At 38.1% G+C, this 24,861-nt stretch overlaps 1 protein-coding gene across 2 annotated transcripts in view; it reads left to right on the forward strand.

Moving 5' to 3' along the window:
- Window positions 1-12,923, forward strand: part of hormad1 (HORMA domain containing 1) — a 36,034-nt gene extending 23,111 nt beyond the window's left edge. The window contains exons 1-16 of one of the 2 annotated variants that reach the window (XM_055163809.1): window positions 2-510; window positions 674-723; window positions 3,680-3,824; window positions 3,901-3,964; window positions 4,577-4,613; window positions 4,695-4,715; window positions 4,797-4,823; window positions 5,039-5,106; window positions 5,975-6,126; window positions 7,209-7,366; window positions 7,969-8,037; window positions 9,354-9,408; window positions 10,390-10,439; window positions 11,932-12,030; window positions 12,577-12,624; window positions 12,738-12,923. In XM_055163809.1, coding sequence (XP_055019784.1) covers window positions 691-723; window positions 3,680-3,824; window positions 3,901-3,964; window positions 4,577-4,613; window positions 4,695-4,715; window positions 4,797-4,823; window positions 5,039-5,106; window positions 5,975-6,126; window positions 7,209-7,366; window positions 7,969-8,037; window positions 9,354-9,408; window positions 10,390-10,439; window positions 11,932-12,030; window positions 12,577-12,624; window positions 12,738-12,827 — 1,116 coding nt within the window. In that variant the 5' untranslated portion in view covers window positions 2-510; window positions 674-690 and the 3' untranslated portion in view covers window positions 12,828-12,923. Of the gene's footprint in view, window position 1; window positions 511-673; window positions 724-3,679; window positions 3,825-3,900; window positions 3,965-4,576; window positions 4,614-4,694; window positions 4,716-4,796; window positions 4,824-5,038; window positions 5,107-5,974; window positions 6,127-7,208; window positions 7,367-7,968; window positions 8,038-9,353; window positions 9,409-10,389; window positions 10,440-11,931; window positions 12,031-12,576; window positions 12,625-12,737 lie in introns of those variants that run through there. The other variant, XM_055163810.1, reaches the window with a different exon arrangement.
- The last annotated feature ends 11,938 nt before the right edge of the window (window positions 12,924-24,861 follow it).

Below are 24,861 nucleotides of genomic sequence, written 5' to 3' on the forward strand. Positions count from 1 at the left end.
TGCTGCTACTGCCCAACAAAAATGGCGTAATGAGAGATGACGTCGGCGGAGGGGGGTTGAGCGACGCATACAGTAGCCAATGGGATGAGAGATTCTGCTTGGTTGTAACCAATGGTGTGACAGCAGTAGGAGGGATGTGTTTGATTGACAGCCGCTCGTCCAATAGTTTTACGCGAAGAGTGCGATGAAGGGGCTGCACTGCATCAACACAAAACCGTAAACAAACTCAATTTGGAAGAAAATCTGTAAATTATGTGATAAAATCCCACTTATGTGTGCAATATCAAGCAAAAAATACTACGCACACAAGTCTAACGCGTTAAACTTCAACTATTATGATGGAAATTATATTTGTTATAAAGAAATCTCTGGCTTCTCATTGGCCCAGCGCTGGTTACTTCTACTTGTCAATCAAACAATTCGCGGGAACGACAGCACAAACTAAAAATGGTTTTTAAAAATATCAACTGAAATTTCGCATTTTAGGTTAATAAACGTTTCCCCGAGCTTGTAAGTATGATTTAACCATTCTCAAGTGGCATTTGGGTGTGTTATAAACAAGACTTTTGTTCAAACGTTTGTACATTTTTGTGATAATCAATTAAACCTAACGCCAGCCTTGTGCTAACGTAGCTGATTCGTTTGGATAATGACTTTTCTCTTTTGTTTTTAGCTGTGCTCTCACCGATCATGGCGTGCCTACAACAAGTTAGGACTTCCCAGGTAAATCAACTGTTATAATTGTATATTTTATGATTTGTACTGTGTTGTGTTTCCTAATTTTAAAGCACCTCAAAGCAATTTAGTGAAATTCAAGAGTTTTCATTCATGTATGTATGAATGGTAGTTTGTTACAGTGTAGGTTATATGTTAGAGAAAATAGTGTTTCATTTGGTTATAACACATCATTGAAGTAATAATTATTTACCTAGGGTGACCAGATGTCCCTATTTACCCGTGACCCGGTTCCAGTTTTGAGTACTGTGTCCCCTGTCCATGCAGATTTATACAAAACCATTGATTGGTCCCAGCTTTATACAAGAAATGTCCCAGGTGTCCCTATTTTTGACCAATGTGATACCAACAGTAACTGCCAGCAGACTGCCAACAGTAAAGAAAGGCATAAATTGTAATTTGTTTTGGTAAAATACAGAAAAAGGCTTAAAAATGACCAAAACACAAAGAAAATGTGACTATACTGACTCACATATTATTCATGAATGGTCTCTGCATATCAATTTTCCTTAATTACACTCTTGTTTCACAGTTTTATTATTACCAACCACCAAAAAAACAAGGATGTCCCAGTTTTTTATTTTGAAATTCTGGTCACCCTATATTTACCTGGTGGTGTCTTTGTGGTTTTCAGTTTAGAATGTCAGACTCCCTGGAGGGCCAGAGTTAGTTTTTCAGGTGAAGTCAGGACAATTTGCAATTAAATTTTTAATTGAATAAAATATAATGCAATTTAAATTCCTTGTACATAAACAATATATATTTTTAATTATTGCCATTTAACACAAATACTTGTAACATAAAGTCACATGCTTTTATTGACAGGAATGGCTGTAGACCTCTCAATTAAAAAGACTCAAGATGATTACTGACCATTAGACATGACTGCATTTCAGTTAAAACTCGATTAATTGCACAGCCCTTGTTTTTCCTATGTTGTTCAAATGGCAAATTCACAAATGTTGACCCTGATCACTCATACATTAGTAGCTAGACTTTGCTATATAACAACACAAAGTTAACAAAGTTAGAGTTAACAATAGTAAATTCACCTTCCCCCATCTCCATTATATATAACAGGGCTAGAATGTTGTCATATAATCTGAAACCCAGCTATAGGATTCTAATAGGACATACCGTATATTGTCAAGATACTAAATTTCGAACTCGATTTTGATACTAAGGAATAGACTCAGTACCAATTCCAACACCACAATAATACTAAAAACACTTTCTTTAGACAATAGAATGTGATTTTCAACATTAAATAATACTACTTTTTTATATTACCATGTAGTCTTCATGGGTGTATACTTGTCTATGTACTCTTATACTTGTTCTGATACAGCTCAAAATCATTTTAAAGCTATTCAGGAAAGTGAATGTGATGTTTTTAGTATTGAGACCTGCTCAGATTAGTATCTAGTTTTAGTATCGATTAGTATCTGATGTTCAATACCTAACCCTAAGGACATGCTGGGACAGTACTAGTACTGCATAAGAGTACATAAAAGTTTGGCAGTTTGCTATTAATCCAATTATCTGCTCCGAAGATTCCCCTGGGTAAACTGAGGCTATGAAAATTAGCTGCTACAGAACGTTGATGGAGGAATATTTCCAGGCCTAATGCCAAAGCTGATATTTTGATTAAAGACTCACTCCATTTTACTTGAGGCGATTACACTGCTTTATGCGTAGTGTTGACTCGACACTGTATGGTTGGCCCACAGCTGTCAGAACAGAGATGTCACAAGTTTGGATAGAGTCGAAGATTTATGGTAATGTGACACTAGGGTAGTCGTAAGAATGTTAAAAGTAACATGCAAATAAACCTTGGTCATGCATTAAAGAAAAGATTGTCAATAGATAATGCCTTCTCACGATAATAAATCTAACACTAAAATGAGCTGTCAAAAGTGTCAAAAATCAGATACAAATCAATACTAAGTACAAGTTCTAAAAAAGTCATCAACAAGACAGAAGTGAACCTTTCCTGAATAGCTTTAGAATGATCTTGAAGTGTATCAGAACAAATATATGAGCACATGGACCACTATGGAACCTACCTGAAAGACTGAGGGATTGCACAGGTGTAAAGTACTATTATTTAATGTTAAAATTACTTTCTGTTGTCTAAATAAAGAGTGTTTTTTATTATCATTGTGGTATTGGAATCAATATTAAGTATAGGGTCTATTCCTTAGTATTGAAATCAAGTTTAAAATTTTAGTATCAAGACAACACAACATTGTGATGTCTGTAACAAGAAGATATTAGGAACTGTATGCAGCCTGCGATTTTACAAAAAAAAAAAAAACACAAAAAAAAACAACAACTAAAATCACAACTGAGCCTGTGTTGCCAGCGCCTTAACCTGCAGATACAGGACACATCCAAGCTTTTCTCATTCTCAGTATATGGACGAGAAATACTGCAGCAGATTCAGAAAAGATCAGACGGAGTCCTTTCAGCATTAAAACAACAATCTAAATAATGATTGGATCATTGTTTTGAGAACCAAAACACCAAATTATAACAACTATAAACAACTCAGCCATCATGTCCAATGTTTTTGTAAATAAAAATAAATCCACCTTATAATTGTTATGAGTAAAAGCTCTCTTTGATTTGAACATCTCTTATATCTGGGGAGCCTTTAGGTCATGTTTATGGAATTTTAATAATAATAATAGTAATAACATATCGGACTTATATATCGGTAGTGATTTTTTGGACACTTAATATCAAAATCTTACATCCAATTCCTTTAATAATAAGAATAGTTTAATAATTGCAATAATCTATTTACTTTTAATAGTGTAATTTAGTGTAACCAGCCCTTCAAAATATGATTCAACCATGCCCAGATTCAGTAAACAACCTGACAGAAATGTATGCCGAACATGACTACTGCTTGTTATAATAAGTGTAATGTATTTTCCAGGACACGCAACTGTTACCAAACCAGGTGGCATCTGAGCAGCAGTCCCTCGTTGTTGTCAAAAAACTTTTGGCCATTGCGGTTTCCGGGATTACATACCTGCGCGGATTATTCCCAGAAAAAGCCTATGGGACTAAGCATGTGGACGGTAAACTAATAAAAAAGAAATAATTTGAATTAGCTGAAATGTTCAAATGAACTTGTAATTATTTTATTTTCCACAGACCAGAAAGTGATGATTCTCAGAGAGGAGAAAACTTGTCCTGGTGCCAGTCAGATTGTCCAGTGGTATGCATGGGTTTCAACTTCCTGTTATTGGTGACATTTTGAGATCGCTTAACTTTTGACATTTGAATAGTTTATTGCTAGGATAACAGTGCTATATTTTCTTTACTCAGGGATAAATAAGAAGACAGTTACAGTTTACAATTACAGTTTTTATCTCATTCACACATGGCCTGCACACAACAAAAATACACATGACAGTTAATACAACTGCTAGAAATGTGTGATAAATCATGATTAAAATGAAATAATATTTTTTATTGCATACACTGTCATTATTTAAGTCATATATCCTGTCTTGGTTTAGAGCTCAAATCAGCCATGATACTCAATACAAATTCTACTACCATGATTATAATAATAATACAAAAACACTCTTTATTTAGACAATAGAATGTGATTTTCAACATAAATCATAGTACATTTAATATTACAATGTGGTCTTATATCTGTGTAATCTCTCAGTGGTACAGGTAAAGTCCATAGTGGTCCATGGGTGTATACTAGTCTGTCCGCTTACATTTGTTCTAATACAGCTCAAGATCATTCTAAAACCATTAGTTGCATAAATGTATTCATCTGAGTGCTTTTGTGAATGTTTTTCTTATCTTGTAGGATGCAAGGATGCTTCGATGCTATCCAGAGAAAATATGTAAGTACAGACACTAGTACTCCTGATGGTATAAATATCAATACTCATACTTATATAACTATTTTCTGCTCTCTTCTAAAGCTGCGGACAGTCATTTTGTCTGTGAGTATTTAGATCTCATGAGTGGTTTTACGTTATGCATTTCTATGTATGTTTTTGATATTCTTGTGTTGTTTTTTACAGCTCTACACTGACCCCGACCACCCCCAGGTATTATTTTTTTCTGAAGCATTTGTTCTAATCACGTACCCCCTTACCTATTTTGCTATATTTCGTTTGTAGTACTTTTTCATTACTCTACTTCCTTTTGCCTTTTGCTGGTGCTTTAAAAGTGCTTTATTGTGCAGTTAAGATATCATGCTGGCCACATAATTTCCCTGTGGATCAGTAAAGTGTGTCTAATTTACCTTTCTACTCTTTTTCAGAAAGTGACGGAGTTTTACCAATTCCGAATCCAGTACACAAAGAGTGGAGCGCAGGTGGACTTTGAAAGGTGGGCTTTAATTTTCATTTACAATCTTGATTTTTTTTCTTTATTTATTATAAATTGATACCATTCAGTAATAACTACGCCTTAGTTAGTCTTAAAGGTGCATTATGTAACTTTTTGGTTGGAGATCTGTCACCTGCTTGTTTCTATAGATATGTCATTGCTCTGCCTGGAATGTTCCACAGTATAACATTAAACAGCTCTACCTTACATTTATTCAATTGCTGGTGGTTTTGTGGCTCAAAAATATCTTAAAAAAAAGACATTCTGATTGTGAGTGGCATAACCTCTCCTCAGATCTGACCTGTAACTTGGTCTGGTTTGGTCTCCATGAAGTAGAAAGATTTAATGTCATACTGTGAAACATTCCAGACAAAGCAATAACATATTAAGGGGTTAGAGTAATGAGACTAGAGGTTAGGGTGTTAATTAAGTAATTTTCTGGAGGTGGAAAGTTAACTGCCCGATTCCATGGAAACAGAAAACTATAACCATACTTAGGAACATTCTCCATGGAACTAGAAACATTTTATGCCATACTGTCAAAGATTATAGCCACAGGCACATTTACATAGAAAAGCAGGAGGAATCCCTTCTCCAGACCAAATAAGAGTCAGGTTTGTGGAGATGCAAGCCAGCTCACAGTAACGATTCAAGTATTTATACATTTTTACACGCAATTAAACATATCCATATATCCAATAAATGTAAGATAGAGCTGTTTGTTACACTGCAGAGCATTCCAGGCAGAGAACGAAATATCCATAGAAACAAGCAGGTGACCAAAACTTTTCTCAATGCACCTTTAATTAAAAGTGTATTTATTATACTGTGTCACCTTTTGTTTTTGTTTTTTTTTCTCTCTTTTTAGCAAAAACAAAAACAAGATATCATCCATGTCCTGTGGAAACACAAAGAAGGCCAGTATCCTGCTGGTGAGAAAACTGTACACTCTGATGCAGAACCTGGGGCCTCTGCCAGATAATGTGTGCCTCAACATGAAGCTGGCCTACTATGATGATGGTAAACACTACCTGTCTGTCAAGTTCTTAGTAGTGCTATTGCTGGGTTTCAGATTAGATCATAATATTCTATAAGCTAATATTATTTATACAAATAGGGGCAGCTAAAATTATTATTCTTAAACAGTGACTTATGTAGTTTAGTCACTTATAGAAATGATCCAGTTCAACATTTGTTCAATAGTACAGTGTAATTAATGGTAATACCATAGCTATTTTAAGTTGACACTGTAAAAATCTATGATAGGTCAATATCTATAGTTTAAAATGGAGCTGAAGAACAGGTCAGAATTCTGTGGTGGACCATTTGATTAATAAGATTGCAGCTGTTTTGTCCTGCCTTAATTTCTGGGGCTATCCACAGGAAACAAAAACCGGAATGAAGTTCATTGTGTCTGCAAACACATGCCCTGACTACCCTGCATGATGTTAGTTGGCAAAAAAACAAAACAATAATACCAGAGATTCAGTGGAATTTATTTTCAGTACATTTTTATCAGGCCCAAGATCATAACAGCAGTTGCCTCTTAGCACTTAACAAGATTGACTTGGCGAAGTGAAAGTAGAAAACAGTGAGACAGACATTGGTCAATTACAGGCAGAGTAACCAACATTCATAGAAAACAAGCAAATAGATAGGCCTGTCTTGATAACAAATTTTGAAGTGTGATATATTGTTGAAGGAAGTATTGACCTTCTTGGGAAAGAAAAACTCAACACAAAAAAAAAAGGGGGGTTAAAAGAGTAACATGGAGGAGAAACACAGTGAAGGAGAGATCTGCTCCCATGGGCTAAACCAGGACTAAACAAGTTCTAAACCAGGACTAAGCCCGGACTAAACCAAAACTAAACAAGGTTTAATTAGGAGTAAACCAGGATGGGCAGGCTGAAGATGTGTCCAGGACTGACCCACATCCATTTGCAGTCTGTGGAACTCAAGTCTAAGGGACAGAGGACAGCTAACTCAGGGTATGGGGGGGTCATCCAGCCTGGTGAGGGAAGGGGAGGATCAGAACATAGGGCATCTAAAGGTCTAGATTTGAATATTGCTGATCCCGTATTTCCTGTGTCTATCCCTTGCAGTCACCCCTAAGGACTATCAGCCCCCGGGTTTCAAAGAGGCTGACGGTGACATTATGGAGTTTGAGCAGGAGCCGGTCAGACTGAACATGGGAGAAGTGGTGACGCCATATCACACTCTGAAACTGGACATGGCCACAGAGAGACAAAGGCTCGAGCAGGTGCCTAAACTACAGCCTCCCAGTTGGATAAACATATATAGGGGTTTGAGGTTACTTCATTCTCAATAGGGTTGTCAAAGGCCCTATATTATGCAAAATTGACTCTTGTGCGTTGTAAGCCATGTTAGAATGTTGTTTCCTCATCAAAGACATATGTATCATTCACATATGTATATAAGCTCAAAATGCTCTATTCATGAAGTGATCATTTTCAAGTTAACAGCTACCTGTTACCTTTTGTTCAGTAGAGACTGGCAAATCTAGGGGTGAAATGGTCGAAATTGTTTTAGTGAAGGTGTATGGAGTTTAAAAACACAGGGAAGCACGTCATGTATTACTACATGACATCACAAGGTGGAACAGAGTGTTTTCTGTTTGAGAGAAGAACTCAGCCTAAATATGCAGGATTTGTGTGTTAAACATGTCTGAATGAAACAAAATACAGGTATGTTTTTTACAACAGCGTTTAATATAGATAGCACAATATGGACCTTTTTTTAGCACATTTTACTTGCTCTCTCATGCACATATCATGTCAAGTTTGAGTTTTCTTGTGTTTTAAGGTAACCTGTTAACTGTTTCCTGATGAATGCTGTGTGCAGGTGGAGGAGAGCGTAAACGTGGAGGAAAACTGGATCGTCAGGATGGAGGAGGACGAGGCCCCAGCACAGGTAGGACAGATACACCACAGACAAGTGAAGATGACATTTTTACTCTTGTCTAGTAAATAAATGTAATCAAGTAAATTCTAAGTCAGATATTGAAAATTATGCTGATATTTGGCACCAGTAAGCTGTTTGTTGTGTGCTTGTGTGTCTTTCCTAGTTTGTCCTCAGTGCATCAGAATTGTACTTTTGTACAGACTAATGAGTGCAAAAGGAAACTGATGCTTTGCAGTGATATTGCGCTGGTTGTGTACTGCATTTATGTCTATTGCAGAATGTTCTGCAATTACCGGTGACACAATGCACATACTATCAAAGATAGCCTGATAAGTTTTAAATGCTCTGAAACTCAAGAAAAAATGAAAATGGATTTAAACAATACATTTTCAGGAGCCTTTGATAAAACGCCTAAAAAACAAAAGAGTATAACTGAAAAAAACTGTTGGCTAACACTAAATGTCTTGTGACTGCAGTGTTATTTCAGAGAAACTTGTTTAACCATACAGAACTGGCTCACATGTTGTAGTTCCAGCTAAGTCAGTTCTCTCTCGTGGTAAAACAAAGCTGACATGAAAGTCTAACTTAAGTAACACCGCGTCAGACAGATCAGTGCCTTTAGTTAGCTTCATCTCCCCTGGGAATATTGAAGACATCAGATGCATAGTATCAATAGAAAGAGCATTTAGGCTAAAAGTATGTAAATATCATGTCAAAAGGGTCAGATTAAATTTGCCAGTATATTTACAAAAGTGAAAAGTTAATTTGTGAACTTTACCATATCTTAAGAGTGCATGATGAAACTTCTCGGTTGGGGGTCTGTCACCTCCTTGTTTCTATGACTATGTCATTGCTCTGCCTAGAGTGTTCCGCAGTATGACATTAAACCTCTCTACCTTATATTTATTCAATTACAGGTGCTTTTACTGCTCAAAAATACCTAGAAAACAGACATTTTGACTGTCAGCGGGGTTGCCTCTCCACAGATCTGACCTGCAACTTGGTCTGCAGAAGATAGGAAAGTTTAATGCCATATTGCAAAATATTCCAGACAAAACAATAACATCTTCAAGAAGAGAGACAGAGACAGACCCTGCACCAGAAAAGTTACACAATGCACCTTTAACATAAATCTGTGGGCCTAAATATTTGCAGACTACTGCGTCAAGACAAATATCAGATATTCGAATTGGCTCCAAAAATCCATCTGTACTTGTTAGCGGGTCAAAGAGTCAGAGAAGTCGATACCAGACTAAAAGGTGCTGATGTGGCCGTTGTATTGACATGTTTGACAGTGTTCAGTGATAGTGTGTTTTAATCTTCAGAAGCATGTGACTGAGGACGAGGAACAGCCAGAGAGCAACTCCCAGGACAACACTGGTGAGAACAGGCTATGTCAACAATATAATCTATATAAATCAACAAGTCTTACAAGTAATTCAAAACACCCACATATGTCACAATGATTAAATAATTACACATTCCATTAAACCAAGCTATAATTAATAAAAGCACTGGTTATTGTAGCCCTGTTTAGAAGTGGGTTTGGTTCATACTTACACAAAGGTGGGTAGAGTAGCCAAAAAATGTGCTCAAGTAAGAGTTACGTTACTTCATAATGTTACTCAAATAGAAGTACAAAGTAGAGGTAAAAGTCAACTCAAGTTAGAGTAAAAAGTATTTCGGAAAACTACTACTCACGTCAGAATAACCAGCTGGACATCTGATTTGTAATTTGAAGTGAATGTCATTGGAAAAATGCAAAAAATAATGCAAAAAATCTGGTATTTTCAAAGGACAGACACAAAACTGAGACAAACTAAATTAAATCTAAAAGAGCGGTCCACATAAAGTTTTTTTGACTTGTAGATTTAATCACAGTGGGACGGGTACCCAGAACTTTTACTGTTCCTTCAATAAAAATATCTTTCAACTGTAGAAAAGTACAGTTTCTTTAAAAAGTTTCTCAATTAAATGTAACTCAGTACTACCCCCCTCTGCTTGTTAAGTTTTTAAGATGATACGCCACCTGATGTGTTAAACAGATGCCAATACTACTTCTGAACACCAGATGGCAGTGTTTACAGTTCAAAGTGCAGTCAAAGCGTCAGAGCGTTATCATTGTAATAGTAGATACAGCAGCATTTCTTCACTTCAGCCTTAATCAAAGGAATTTGATTGGACAAAACTTGCAAATGACAAAGACAGCAAGTATTATGTACCATTTCTGCTCTTGATGTAAAAGGATGTCTGGCTTCACAGCACAAAACAGGCTTATGTCTTTGAGTGTTTGAAGGCCCGGTCTGTACATGCAACAGTTACAAAGAAATAATAATCATATACAATCTATACTTTGTGCAGAGATCCAGATGAGCTGTCATGAGAAGATCCAGTGCACTGAAGTCACAGAGGTAACAACTCAACAACACACGGATTGTTTCAAGTATTTTGACATTTAGCCCTGTTTGAATGTTACCTCCTCAAAAACATACTTAGAGTTGTGTTTTCTTTCATGCACGCTTGTTTGAATAATCCTGCATTATTAGTCTGTCTACAGCTCCAAAGCTCAAAATGCTCTGTTCCAACATGTGATGTCAGATAGTGGTAGTTTTCAAGTCAACAGCTACTTTTTACCTTTAGTTCAGTAGAGATTAGCTATTCCAATGCTGAAATCACCCAAATGATTCAAGTGAAGGCATATGCAGTTTAAAAAGACAGTAGAGCACTTCCTGTATTACCACATCATGGCATCGCAAGTTGGAACAAGTCGGAGTCTTTTCTGTTGTGTGTTAAACATGTGTGAATGAGACAAAACACAATTCCGTGCAAAGGTTAACAACATATAAAACATATCAGAACAGAACAATATTATATTTTAACAACAATATCAGAAAATAGCGTTACACGGGCCCTTTAATACATCTATTCAGTATCTCACGGTCACTTTAGTTGCACGGTTAATTACACTGTACATAAAAGAACACTGGTCTTTATGTTGTGGCGTAACTGGACTGGACGTACTCATGTATAAAATTGATGTAATGCAAAGGAAGTATACTTATAAAGCAACTTTGAAATGATATTTGTTTAAAAAAAAATCAATAGCCACAAAATCATTAAAATATGCAGCCTGTAATTTATTAGTGCGCTGGCATGGAAAAAGTACATTAGTATGCCAAATTGTAGATACTAGAAATCAGATACAAGTCTAATTACTATTCAAATATTTGTTTATTCCCAACATGACATTTTACTAAATTATTATTATTTTTTATATAAACGTCAGCATCAAATTTAACAGAAAAGTAAGATAGATAGATACTTTCTACAACTACTACTACTAATTTCATGAATAGAAAAGCAAATTTGTTTATTTAATAGTAATTAATGTACATGTTTAGCAAAGTTAAAATCCAGATTTTTAGGTTTTACTGGACAAATACTTATAGAAATGTTTAGCAGATTTTCTTTGTATTTATTTATTTATTATATATTTGACCTCCAATGCTACTGTTATTCACACTAAAGTACAATTTACAGGCTACAAAAGAGTGTTTTTGTAGTTCATATATAAGAAAAAATGCTAACAAGTCAGTTCTATTCTGAAATTTTGCACATTCTGATGATATAACAATTTAAAGACTATGATTTTGCTAATAACTCCCAATAACACTGCTAATAACTTACGTACTTGTTACTTCTTCTACAACTCAGCCCTATTGTTATCGTTAGAAGTAAAGAATACAGCCAATTGATTTTACGATATTTAAATGGTTAAATAGTGTTTGTGTTGAGGTTGGGTGGTCCATAAAGCCTGTAGAGTGTCGTTAGTGTGTAAACATGAGCGTGAGAGGCTCTCACTGGCCTAAGAGTGGGGCACGATGGCCCATCTGTCCCTCTCAGATGGACACTCTGGTGAAGAGGACCTCCGACATCGAGGTGGGACTGAAGAGGACCAGGAGTGGACGTATCATCTCCTCCACCACCTCCACCTCCTCCACGGTCAGTCCCTGCTGTTGTGTGAGATTATGAACAGCCCTCACTCACCACTGCTGACTGTAAATGAGAGGGGTGTGTGACAGAATGAATAAACAACTGCACTAAGGGAGTGTGTTGTCACCCATAGCGTTTGGCTCTAGTCTAATGAAGCTCACGATGCAGGAGCAAATTTTGAGTCCCATATTAGGAATGTGAATTTATTTACTGACAAAATAGCAAAATAAAAACACCAGGATCATGTAGAGCAGGTTAATATGAACATTTTAAGACCAAAAAGACAAGGCTCACTGCAGCAATTACAGAGAGAAGAGTGACATTTTTTCAATATTAAGTTGTGGCAGCTAGTGGGTTAGCTATGTCCATTTGTATGTACAGTTTCTAGTCTTATAATCACAGCTAATAATAGTTACTAATAATTTGTAAATTATTTTAGAAGCCTCTAACAGTATTGTCAAGTAATTTTACAATTTCAGCTGATGTTATTATAGGCAGTATCAGAGTGTAAAATACATATGAAGGCCTTGGTCTTAGGTGTGTGTTTTGCTGCAGGTATCTAAAGTGAACATGGAACACCTGAGCACTCCAAAGGACAAACTGGTGATACATCTTCAAACTGACATTATAAAACATATTTATATACAGCTCATTCATTAGATTTTTCTTCTGAGTGAACAAATACACCAACTAAATATTTCTATTATTGTCTACAGGCATTTGAAATCATCAACAGCCAGGACACACCTTGCTCCTCTGCCCCCAAGAAGAAACGCAAGTTCAGTGAGCCCAAGGAGCGTTACTGACCACGCACAGCTATGTTCTACTGAATATTTGACATATTTTTAAGTACATTTGTTGATTGAAGTTTTATGTTTTTAAGCACACATTCATAACACTAAGTTCACAGTGGAAAAAGTTCAATTAAATATTTTTATTAATTGTAATCGTTATAATTTAAAATGTTAATGAATAAATATGAGTTTTGTTAACACTTCATATAATGCGTTTCTCGTTATCTTCAGAGTTATCTTGCTACAGAAAAAACATCACTAGTTAATAGGGATGGTACAAGATCTCATGCCACAACAAAACTGCCAGAAGACCATGCGCACAAGATAAAAATTATTCCTTGAGATGTTTTTTCCATGTGCAAAAAAGGGTTACATGTTGGTGAGTTACATCCTACAGTTCCAGAAAGTCGCATGCCTACTAGTTTGAGTACTGAGCCTTGTGCTTAGTAAAAATGAGTTTTTGTGGGGGCAGCACTAGTTGACTACAGTGAGCCACAGGGAACTAACTTGCACAATATACTTTCCCTAACTTTCTGCTGTATCTGAGTTTCTGTCGTGGTCTCCTGCATTGAGCGCTTGGAGACTTTGTGCTCAGGGCTTCAGTCTTTGAATCAGGAAGAAGACTTCTGTTGACTTTTTAAAATTTAACCACTTCTTGTTTGTAAAAACACCACACCACATCACATTCAGACTTGAAAAATCCACTCCAGCTCCTCTCTTCTGCTTCGACTACGTTTATCTCTGAAGGAGCACCCCAAATGCCATTATTTGCATGTGAGGTGCCTTAAATGAAGCTGTTAAGTGAAAGTGGATTATATCTGTACACAGTGACCTTTGGGCCTCAGATAAGGGCCCATCAGCAGCCTCCCGCCCGGCCGGCTGTGTGTTTTTAATCTCCTATTGTTTTTCCCACAGAGAGGGACATTTGCTGATAGACTGCCTTAACCCAGAGCCGATCAATACGGCAGGAAGCCTTTGTGATGCATATCCAAGCAGTGCCCCCTCTCCGGCCGCCAGAGGGGGGGAGAAACCCAGAGTCCATCAAATCAGGCCAGGCATTCTCGCCGCCACAGCCATTGTCTCACGTTTACTTCATCGTCTTTGTGCTATTTTTATGGCTTTTTCTGGTAGTACAGTGGACATTATGGCAGCTACACATTGGCAGTCTTTATGAGCTGTGAAATGAGTCAGGGTTAGCTAACCTCCAGTTCCATCTTTCAGCGCGTTTTATTATTTTGACAGAAGTGCGGTATCGATAAGTGATGAAAGCGAGAGGCGGTTAAGGCACCTTTGTGAAGTAGATAACCTCAGACTCAAGATGTAGAAGGTATAAAAGTAATACAGTAGATCACTAGAATGAGCCAATAAAATGCAGCCAAAAGCAAGAGGCATTTCAATTGTGGAAAATAAAAAAGAATACATGTCCTCTTTGATAAGTGGTAAAGTTGAGCAAAGTGTAAGTTTTATTGAGTTTTTACAATGTTTTCTTTCATTTCAATATCTGAAGAATTGTGTCTGCATGCTACAACATTTCTACAGCAGTACATCATAACTAACATACATAGATAGTGTTCACTCTATGTAATTTAAAACTGCTGCACTCTGTGCCGCTCATCTTGGTGTTGTGGGTTTGTGTTAGTACTTGTCTCCCTGCACCTCTTGACCACTTCCTAATATGACTTTTAAAATTATTTGATGAATTGATATTTTCATTATAGAAAAAGCTTTCTTGGTGCTTCTTGTTTTCTTTATGCTGTTTGAAGGTGGCTTAGTTTACAAAGAATATTTATGTGATGGCTTGGCACAACTTCAAATTCTTCAAATGTGTGGATACCAAAAGTAATTTTGGAATAGGAAGATGAAATAGTCGGTAGGTTCTGAGGAGAGTTTCTGTCAGACATGTTCCAGATATATTTCATCAGAACTGAGAAAACCTAAATTAGAATTATATTTCTGTTGGACCCTCAATCCTTCATGGACCTGGACTCTACATCATGTCTGTACACACTGCTCCCACAAATGAATTCTGAAATTAAATTCAGGGACACACGTCCAGCAGCCAGAGTTAACAGATCAATCAGCTGGTCAAACAGCGGGAGGGGCTCCGTGGACCCCTCTGTGGACCAATCGGAGCCCAGCACTGGCCCGTGTGAGTCCATGGCTCTGGTCCGGTCAAGGCAAACCCAGGGCTCTGATGGACAGACAGCCGCAGTCCATCCCAGGGCAGAACCAGATTAAAGCGGCTTGTGTGAGCCTATAGTCACACTGCAGTGATTGTGCCTGCAGGGCCTATGGGCCCCAAGGGGGCCGGGCTTTACAGGGTAGGGGGAGGAGCGAGGGGAGCAGTGGACATCCAGCCCCAGGACCGTGACCCGGTGACCTTGCCAGAAGGGCAGCAAATGTTTCCGAGCTGATTAGCGCTTCCCCAGCACAGAGTGTGCTCTCTGTTAACCCTCAGAAGCAAATGGAGGCGAGTGTTGGAGGGAATCCAGTAAAAGTGTCATTCAACACCAAACACGCAGAATGCGGTATGGGTGGAATAGCAGCACAACATATGGGAGGAACAAGTATCATATTATTGGTGCTATATAAAAAAACATGCTGGCCAGGAGATCATGTGGCCATATTGCTTTTCTTTTTACTCTATTTAATTTATGAAAGATTTTAATGTTATAATGTAATGTACATTTTCTAATGTACATTATTACACTACTACTTGTTACTAATGTATTTACTGATGAGCAAAGCTTTTTGATATAATAAGCTCATGACACATTACTCAGCCTAGTCTGACAATATCTACTGTCAGTGTATAAAATACAAAGTTTGTCACATTAGCAATCGATTTCAAAAACATAATGAAAAAAAATATGGTCCATAAAACTGCCTGTTTACAAGAGGCCGTCAATCCCCAGAATGTCCACCAGGGGGAGATAACAGGCCACACTGCGCTTCCAGCAGCTGCAGAGCCCTACAGCCCTCACACAGCTGCCCTGTCATGCCTGTAACGCATCTTTTTCTCTTGCATGGCTTAATGAGCTCATACAGTTGGAGCCCACTCTCAACACACTTTTTTGAAAGCATGCAATCCCGCTAAACAGCCAACACGCGCCTATTCAGCTCCTTTTGAGAGACACTGCAGCGGAGTCCACAGTATTGATCCAAATAATAAAAGGAGGGGAGGCCAAGAGCAGGTGGCAGTAGGGGCAGCACATTGGGGGGATTTAGGCGCTCACCGGGTTGGGATATGGTCAGCACTGGGCGAGTGGTGATACCTACTCCAAGCAGATGCTCAAAGCAAAGGGATGTGCCCCCATTGTGATCAGAGTGGACAGCTGAATTGTTTACCACCAAAGGACCCTTTCTTTCAGCAGCAGGCCTCAGCACAATAGGGGCCCCCACCACACCAGGGCTTCTGCAGGGGAAGTGGGGAGGGCTGGGGAGCGAAGTGTGGCTCCACAGAGGAAGTTTTATCACCCAAATTACTTCTGTTACTTCAATATTTATGTTTCTTGCACACTGTACTGCTTTATATTTAATACACATATTGATTTGAATGTGAAGTTGTGTATGCAAGTTGTTTTATATTTGTTGATAACTATTCTGTACACTATTAGAATTCATTATATCTCACTGGTGCATGCTATTACAAGTAGACGTAAAATTTGTATTGGACTAATTTCTTTTATTTCATTTAACTCTTAAAGGTCCAGTGTTACACAAAATTGACTCTTGTGAGCTTTAAGCCATGTTAGAATGTTGTTACCACATCAAAAACATAGCTGGAGTTTCATTCACACATGTTTGAATAATCCTTTTTTATTAGTTTGTCTACATCTCCAAAGCTTAAAATGCTCTTTTCCTCCTTGTCATGTGATGTCATCAAGCAGTAGTTTTCAAGTTAACACCCACCTTTTACCTTTAGTTCAGTAGAGATTGGCAATTTCAGGGCTGAAATCATCCAAATGATTCTAGTGAAGGTGTATGGAGTTTAAAAACACAGGATCACTTCCTATTACCTGTATTATCACAAGTGGAGTATTTTCAGTTTGAGAGATGAACTCAGCATAAATATGTAGGATTTCTGTGTTAAACACATGTGCATGAAACAAAACACAACTATGTATGTTTGTGATGAGGAAACAACATTATATAGTTCAGGAAATTGTGTAATATAATTTAAATATACTTATAATGTGTGCAATTACTAGTACCCACATATTTAGAATTGGACTGATATCTTCTGTTGCTTAACTGCTTGTAGAAGTTAATTTCAAAATTTTCTAAATCTGAAACTTCTCTTTATTTTAAGCACGAAAGAAAATCACTTTTAGTTTTCATCTAGCAATACCTGATATGGAGTCCTTCTTCTGTAGATTAGGAAGGGTGAAGTCATTTGTTTTCTCACTTTTGGCATAAAGGGTTTGTGGACCGGTCCAAATTTTGGGCAACTTTATCTTGTTTGCTTAGAATTTGTGGTAAATTGCTCTATGAATCATTTGCTTTGCCAACCACTCAATGAAATGGGGTCGTCAACTCATATTACCCCCATGACCTCATTGTATACGTTCTGCCATATATATCATCATTCAGTCATAATTGCAATGTGTCTGCTTTCAGCTGGAAACTTAAAGATGCATTGCTCAACTTTTCTGGTGGAGGGTCCGTCACCTGCTTGTCTTCACTGAGGTGTTATTGCTTTGTCTAGAAAGTTACACGGTATCTATTTCAAGGGAGACAACTATAGGCTACATTACAGGTCAGATCTGTGGAGAGGCAACCCTATTCACAAAGAGAATTATTGTATTTTTGAGCAATAGAAACACACATAATGAATAAATGCTAGGTAGATGTGTTTAATGCTACACCATGGAACATTCCAGGCAAAGCAATAACATCTCCATGACTAGCAGGTGACAGATCCTCCACCAGAAAAGTTGCACATTGCACCTTTAATCTGTTGAATTTGTAGAACATTGAAAAATACATTAGAAACTGTGCAGCTGCATTATAATACAGCTTATCAGGCCAAGTTGGTGCCCCCTGTTCGCTCTCTGCGCTCAGATGGACCTCTCCTCAACCCCCCAGCTCCTCCAACAAAGCTCCCCTGAAGCCTCCGCAGGGCAGGGGTTTAAATGTCACGCTTGGCCATCAGAGCGCCCAGCCCCCTGGCTCGTGTCTCTGGGGGGACGCACGCCAGGAGACAGGCAGAGGAAGAGAGCCCAAAGGAGAGGGGAGGGTGACACAGACCCGGCCCTTTTGTCCACAACGATAAGCATGAGGCGCTAACTGACTCCAAATCAAGTGTATCCTCTCGCCACGCGCCCCAAACGTGTCCCGCTCCTGCCCAAATACAAAGGCCTCAGTGTTTTTGTTACCCGCACACCCGCTCATAAGTGAATAGAGGCCTTGGTCATGGTATGTTTGGCCCAGCAGCTTAAAGGAGAGTAAATTCAGCTGGACATCAGGCAGAACGATAAGCAGAGTTTGTCCCAGTCTGCTTATCTGAACTTGTACTTTGGAGAGCTCTTCATGCTTCTCTATACCTCTCCTTCCCTCCTTCCCAATGTGTTGAAATCAAGCTTCATCAAAAGTCATCATGGCTGCTGCTTGTAAGCTCAAGTTGTGAGAGAGTGCATGAACCTTACAGTCTGAAATTACTCACCAAGTGATTTCTTGATTTTGAAACTTTCTTTTAAAGAACCATAGTTCTTTGAAGGTGCACTGCATTTCTACTAGAGGGTCCACTACCTGTTTATCTCCACGCTCTCCATGTTATTGCTTTGTCTAGAATGTTCTACAGTATAGATTAATCCTATCCATCACAAGAGAGACAAGCAGGCTACTGCACTACGCTACATTACAATTTAGATCGGTGGAGAGTCGCCCCTATTCACAGGAATTATGTTACTGAATAAATGAATAAATGTTAGGTGAATCTGTTTAGTCATATTATAAAACATTCCAAACAAAGCAATAACATCTCCATAGACACAAGTAAGTAGAGGAGCCTCCCTACCAGAAAAGTTGTGCAATGCACCTCTAAATTGTATTGCCATTATCTTGCTGCAATTATTTAGTACTTCAAGACCAATCAGTATTCATTCTGAAATTTCAAATTTTGTAGAATCTATACGTGCATATGAAACTTTTTATTCTTAAATAATGTTTGTTAAAATGGCATTGCCGGCAGTAGTTCACATCCAAAAAAAAATCTATATTGACCTATAAGATCATTTGAATAATTATGATAATGTTATCTAAATGTTATTCCAATTTGAAAGCTCTGGGCACTTGTACACTAAAATTCATATGCATGGTGCCTGTGTACATTAGTGTAGGTGTAGCGTAAAACCTTAAAAAGCAGGTGTTTGGGGTGTTAAGTATGTTGGGGGAGGGGTGATATACTGTCAAGCTGAAATACAAGTACAGCACAAAATATACGAGGCGACGGCCAACTTTATCCCGGCTCAAGGTCCTGGCCCATACTTTAGCCACCCACAAGATTGAGTGTTTTATGTATCTATTTGTTCTAAATAGTGGCACACTTGACCTTGAGCAGAGATGTGTGCGCTGGCGGCTCAGCTCTGGAATCATCCCTCCTGTCAGCGTCCCCGAGGAGTGACCTTGAACCGGGCGTCTCTGGCCTATCTGAGTGCACAAACTCATTTAACTCCGCCGTTTGTTATCGACATGCTGTAATCGTTAACATTATAGATGATGAATAACTACTGACTGCCTTATACCTGGGCTCATATGTCCAAACCTGAGGACTGTGTGGTTGCAGATGGTCAGGTGGATGCCGAACCACATCACTTACAGTTGTTTTTCTACGCAATCACAGCAGCCACTCATCAAGGCAGCAGGCAGAGCCACAGTGAGGTGCTTAAAGATATACATCACTCTATGCTTTTCTTTTTGTAGAGCTTCTCCAGCTTAGTGTACTTAAGGGCACTTAAACTCCAACACTACATCTCTGCTGCTATATGTGAGTGTTGGAAATGGTTGCATGTTGTGAACGTTGTAAGACAGAAAAAGAGGAAATTCAATTATTGGAATTATTGGAACTGGGGGAAAAAAGCGTATTCATTAAAGGCGCTGTACCTAATTTTTGCTGATGTCCAAAGTTGTTCCTCACTTACTGTACGCATTCAGAGCATCCTAATTATTCACTTTGAGAAATTTATAAGAGCTTTTCATGAATTTCAGAAACTAAAGCAGAGTTTTGCCGTCACAGTATATGTCTCCATAGTGATCCATGGGTGTAAACTAGTTGGTGTGCTCATATACTTGTTCTGATACAGCTCTAAATCATTCTAAAGCTATTCAGGAAAGGTTCATTTCTGTCGTGTGAACGTGACTTTTTTACGATTGATACTTGCGTATCTAGTTTTGATGCTAGTTCAGGATTGATTAGTATCTGATTTTTGATACTTATGTGAACCTTTCTGCTTATGCATTTATACTGGTGAAAGACAAATTTTGCTCAAATACATGGGAAAAACTCTTCCCTGTCAAATCTAGATTTCTCTTTATTTTTTATGCAGATTGATATCAGTCAGGTCCCCGTGCCCTTCAATGCACCTCAAGCCCATCAAACATGATCGTGCAATCAGATTTGCTCTTCTCTCTTTCTCTCTGTTTTACTTTTTTTTTTTTAACAGAACAGTTTGGTGCTACCCTCAGGATTCTGTAATGTTTTTTAGTTCTCTGTATTTTTTTTTTTCCTTTATTTTTTTCCCATACAGACAGGCCATGCATGTCCCTGGTTAGGTAATCTATTTGTCAATCACATCCATCTGAAAACAGGGAGATTCACCAGTGACCAGACTCTCATCTTCGTAAAGTATTGTATAGTGTGTATTCTGGATCCCAGGCAAAAAAAAAATAAATAAATGGTACAGGGCCTTTAATTGTATAGTAGTGCAGTACATAGCGTTTAGTTAAGTAGAAATAAGACATGGAAGAAAACTTACATATTCTGGACATGGACCCACCTGACATCACATCTCCACCATCTCTCCAGAAGCTCATGAAGCGCAAATGCCATTGTGCACAGCAGAGTTAGTTTTGCAGCACAGAATAGAGGGCTGCCAAGAGGCTTTTTTGAGCTAAAAAGGTTTGTGACCACAATCATAAGTCATTCCGTTACAGTAACCACCAGTAATGTCTGACCTGTGTGCTCATAGCCACTTCAGATATCCAATAGAGAAGCCCACTAAAAGGCCCCGTATTGTTCTGATGGAGTAAAGAATGGTTTTCTGTCTATGATGGTCTCATCTCAATCTCATTCTGAAGTGGGATTCAGTTTAAGGACTACGGTTGTCATTGAGGCGTTTTCAATGGAGAGAAAAATATGTTTTGTTCACTAACATGCGGCTTTTACTTTCAAACCATGGAGCATTGTGTGTATATCTTATTTTAAAAAAGATTTAAAGTGCATTGTGTAACTTTTATGGTGAAGGGTCCATCAAATGTTTTTCTTTAGTGAGATGTTATTGCTTTGTCTTGCATGTTTCACAGAAAGGCATTAACCCTTTCTATCTTCATGGAGACCAAACCAGACCAAGTTACAATTCAGATCTGTGGCAACCCCGCTCACAGTCAGAATGCCAGTTTTTCTAAGTATTTTTGAGCTATAAAACCAACTGCAATGTATAAATGTTAGTAGAGCAGTTTAATGCCCTACTGTGGAACATTCCAGACAGAGCAGTAACATATCCATAGAAACAAGCAGGTGACGGAACCCCAACAAAATGTTACACAGTGCACCTTTAAATAACATATCTCAAATGTTTGTTAGTAAGAATACCTGTACCATAAAAACTAAATTGTAAGCCTGTCTTTGTTAGTTCCAGGTAAGGTTGTCAAAAAACATTACCCAGATTCCAGATAATACACTAAATATCAAAACTAGATACTCATTTGTACTCAGTATTGATACTGAAAAACAGATTGAACACATTCTGACCTTTTTGTAATAATGTTATCTTTATCAGAAGAAGATAACAAATGGCAATATTAAAGTAACTATTATTTTGTATATTATTACTATTATTACATTACTGAGTGTAGAAATTGTGGTATCTGAATCTATATTGATTATGGAGTGATTATGAAAATTAAGTTTGATGTTTTAATACAGTAATCACTCTAATGAGCATCTAGTATACAATTTTTGCCAAATCATCATGCAAAAAAACTGAACAAAACGGACAGTTGAGCACCTTTGGGGACAGGCTCATACGTCTGTACAGTGCATTCCTATAGCTGATGAATGCAAGAGGGTGGACTACTAACTTTAAATCTTTTCTGTCCCTGTTTGTTTCTGTGTGGCCTCTGCCAAACTTTAAATTTCCTTTGGTATTTATTTATCGATCTATCTACTAATCTGTCTGCATGGGGTTAGTTAGATTATCTGCCATAGCGAAAATTATGTAGAAAAGAAAATTATGAGTGAAGAATTTCTGATGGAACTATGGTGTAAGTGCACAGACTAACTATATAGTTCTATATTATAATTTTATTCAGTTGAAAAAGAAAAAATACTTGTATATTAGCAATCTGAAAATAAATGAAGACATGGCTGCCTTAAAAATCATATATGCTGACAGACTTTTTGATGAAATGTGAAGATGGTTTGAAGAGTTTAGAAGGGCGAAGCTCAGCTCTATCAGTTCATGTTTATAATTTTCAAGTTCAAGTTTTTCTTATACATCATGTTCCTCTTTAAAATGACTTCATAATCAACTTTAAATTTCCTTTGGTATCTACTAATCTGTCTGCATGGGGTTAGTTAGATCATCTGCCATAGCGAAAATTATGTAGAAAAGAAAATTATTAATCAAGAATTTCTGATGGAACTATGGTGTAAGTGCACAGACTAACTATATAGTTCTATATTATGATTTTTATTCAGAGTCGAACTTTTCAACTGCATCTGGAGGAACTACTGTAACATTTCCAACTCGCACGAAGTTTGTCATTGCCCTGAATGTACATTTGCTATAGTGTAACGCCGAGTTCCACTACACACACATATCGCCGGAGGGGGAGCTGAGAAAGTTTCTTCCTCTTCTCTTCCTCTTCTCACTGGTCTCCCTCTCCCTCTCTCTCTCTCGGCCCTGGGAGGTTGACTTCTTGCCCTGCCAGCCTTCTCCTTTTCTTCAGGCTTTGAGGGCTTTTCATCTCGCCAAAGGTGCAAGGTTAGCCACACTGCTACCGCTACTCCTCCTCTCCTTCTCCCCTTCCTCCATAAACATGCGCATTACCATTTCAGTTGCGGTCCGTGAGATTAGCGGCTGCTGCACCCCTAGGCTGGCTTAAGACAGGAGGCCAGACGCTGAACGCTGTTGGTGGGATGCATGCGGGGGAGAAGGAACCCCCTGAAGACTTGTTTGAGACCGGCCTGGATTCGGAGGATGAAGCCTCAAAATGTACTTCTTCAAGTTGAGCTTCAGTGTCAGTCCATTGTCAGCTTGATTGCCCCACAGATTCACTCACTCTTTAATGCTTGTATAGATTTTTTTTTTGTTTTGTTTACCACCCAGCATCCCTATTTAAGTTATGTTTACGGTATACTCGTACACAAGTGTTAATTTGAGCAATTTGTCAATAAAATGTAGGCGTTGATGCGGTGGCTGTTGAGTTAATGAAGTTTAACCTTTTGAACCCGATCCTGTTTCATCTCTTTGAAGGCTGTTAGAAATGGCTCAAAATCAGTCCCCAGAATAAAAGTTGCTATATTTTTTTTGCAAACTTTCTATAACATAAGTTTACTTCTGTATACATAATTTGGATAAGCAGCGTGTCAAAATAGCAGGAACTAAAGTTTACATTGTTATGCCTTTAGTGTGTGGCTTCGGCAGATGGAGCTCTGATGGGTCGTGGTCATGTGTTGAAAAGGAAATATACATTTATATTAGCATTCGGAAAATAAATGAAGACATGGCTGCATTAACAAATCATATATGCTGACAGACTTTTTGACAAAATGTGAAGATGGTTTGAAGAGTTGAGAAGGGCGAAGCTCAACTATGTCAGTTCTTGTTTATAATTTTCAAGTTCAAGTTTGTCGTATCCATCATGTTCCTCGTTAAAATGACTTCGGAATCCCTGAACAAAAGAAAACATGTACCAGGGCTCTATAGTACATAATGACGGACTGTACTGAACTCTCCACTTTCAAGAAATTGGTCAAAACCCATCTATTAAGAACTAGTTGTAATGTTTTTGCTTGCTTTTAGATCAGTTACATTTTGTCCGTTACCATGATTTTTTTGTTTGTTTGTTTGTTTTTTTAATATGTACTCTTTTTAATTGTATTCTTTGTACAGCATCATTGAGTGATTAGAAAAAAATGCTATTTAAGTAAAATGCATTATTATTATCAGACTTGATGAAAGTTGATAATGTCAGAATTGGAATTGGCATTTAGCATTTGAGCTGATACAGACATTTGTGGGGTCAGAGTCCTGCCTCTTGCGAACTGTTTGCCAACCCAACTTGATAAAGGAACTGACCTAGATGACCACAAACCCTCAACTAGCCCATCAAAGAGATCAGACAACCAATGGCAACCAGTCTGTTACAACTGACCCGTAACATGTGGCACTACTACAACTAAATTGTGGCTGAATTATTGATAGTGTGGCGTTTGGCCGCTTTGCAAGTGGGGGCATGAAAGGGAGCCAACATGGGAATGGTCTGCTAATTTCATATGGGAGCCTCAGGGCACATTCCTCCCAGTGAAGACCAAACATATTGACATATGTGTGTGGGGTTGTACATAATATGAGCCTGGTGGTGAAGAAGAAAAATGGCCAGCGTGACACTCCATACTGGACTGACCTCGGCCTACACGCGTTGTATGTGCCATTTGTCCGTAAATATGGCAATCCGATCTGAAACTGCAAGCGCTGAGATGATGCATGTATGGTGAACTTGGCAGGTCCGAGTAAAAATGTATGCAATATTCCTTTCCGTGGACTTTTCAAGATCGCTCCCTGGGAATCATTACAGCTAAAATGTCTGTTTCACGTGTATT

This window comes from Boleophthalmus pectinirostris, unplaced genomic scaffold, assembly GCF_026225935.1.
Source record: "Boleophthalmus pectinirostris isolate CB_2022bp ecotype Guang Dong unplaced genomic scaffold, ASM2622593v1 HiC_scaffold_6, whole genome shotgun sequence".
NCBI classification, from domain to species: Eukaryota; Metazoa; Chordata; class Actinopteri; order Gobiiformes; family Gobiidae; genus Boleophthalmus; species Boleophthalmus pectinirostris.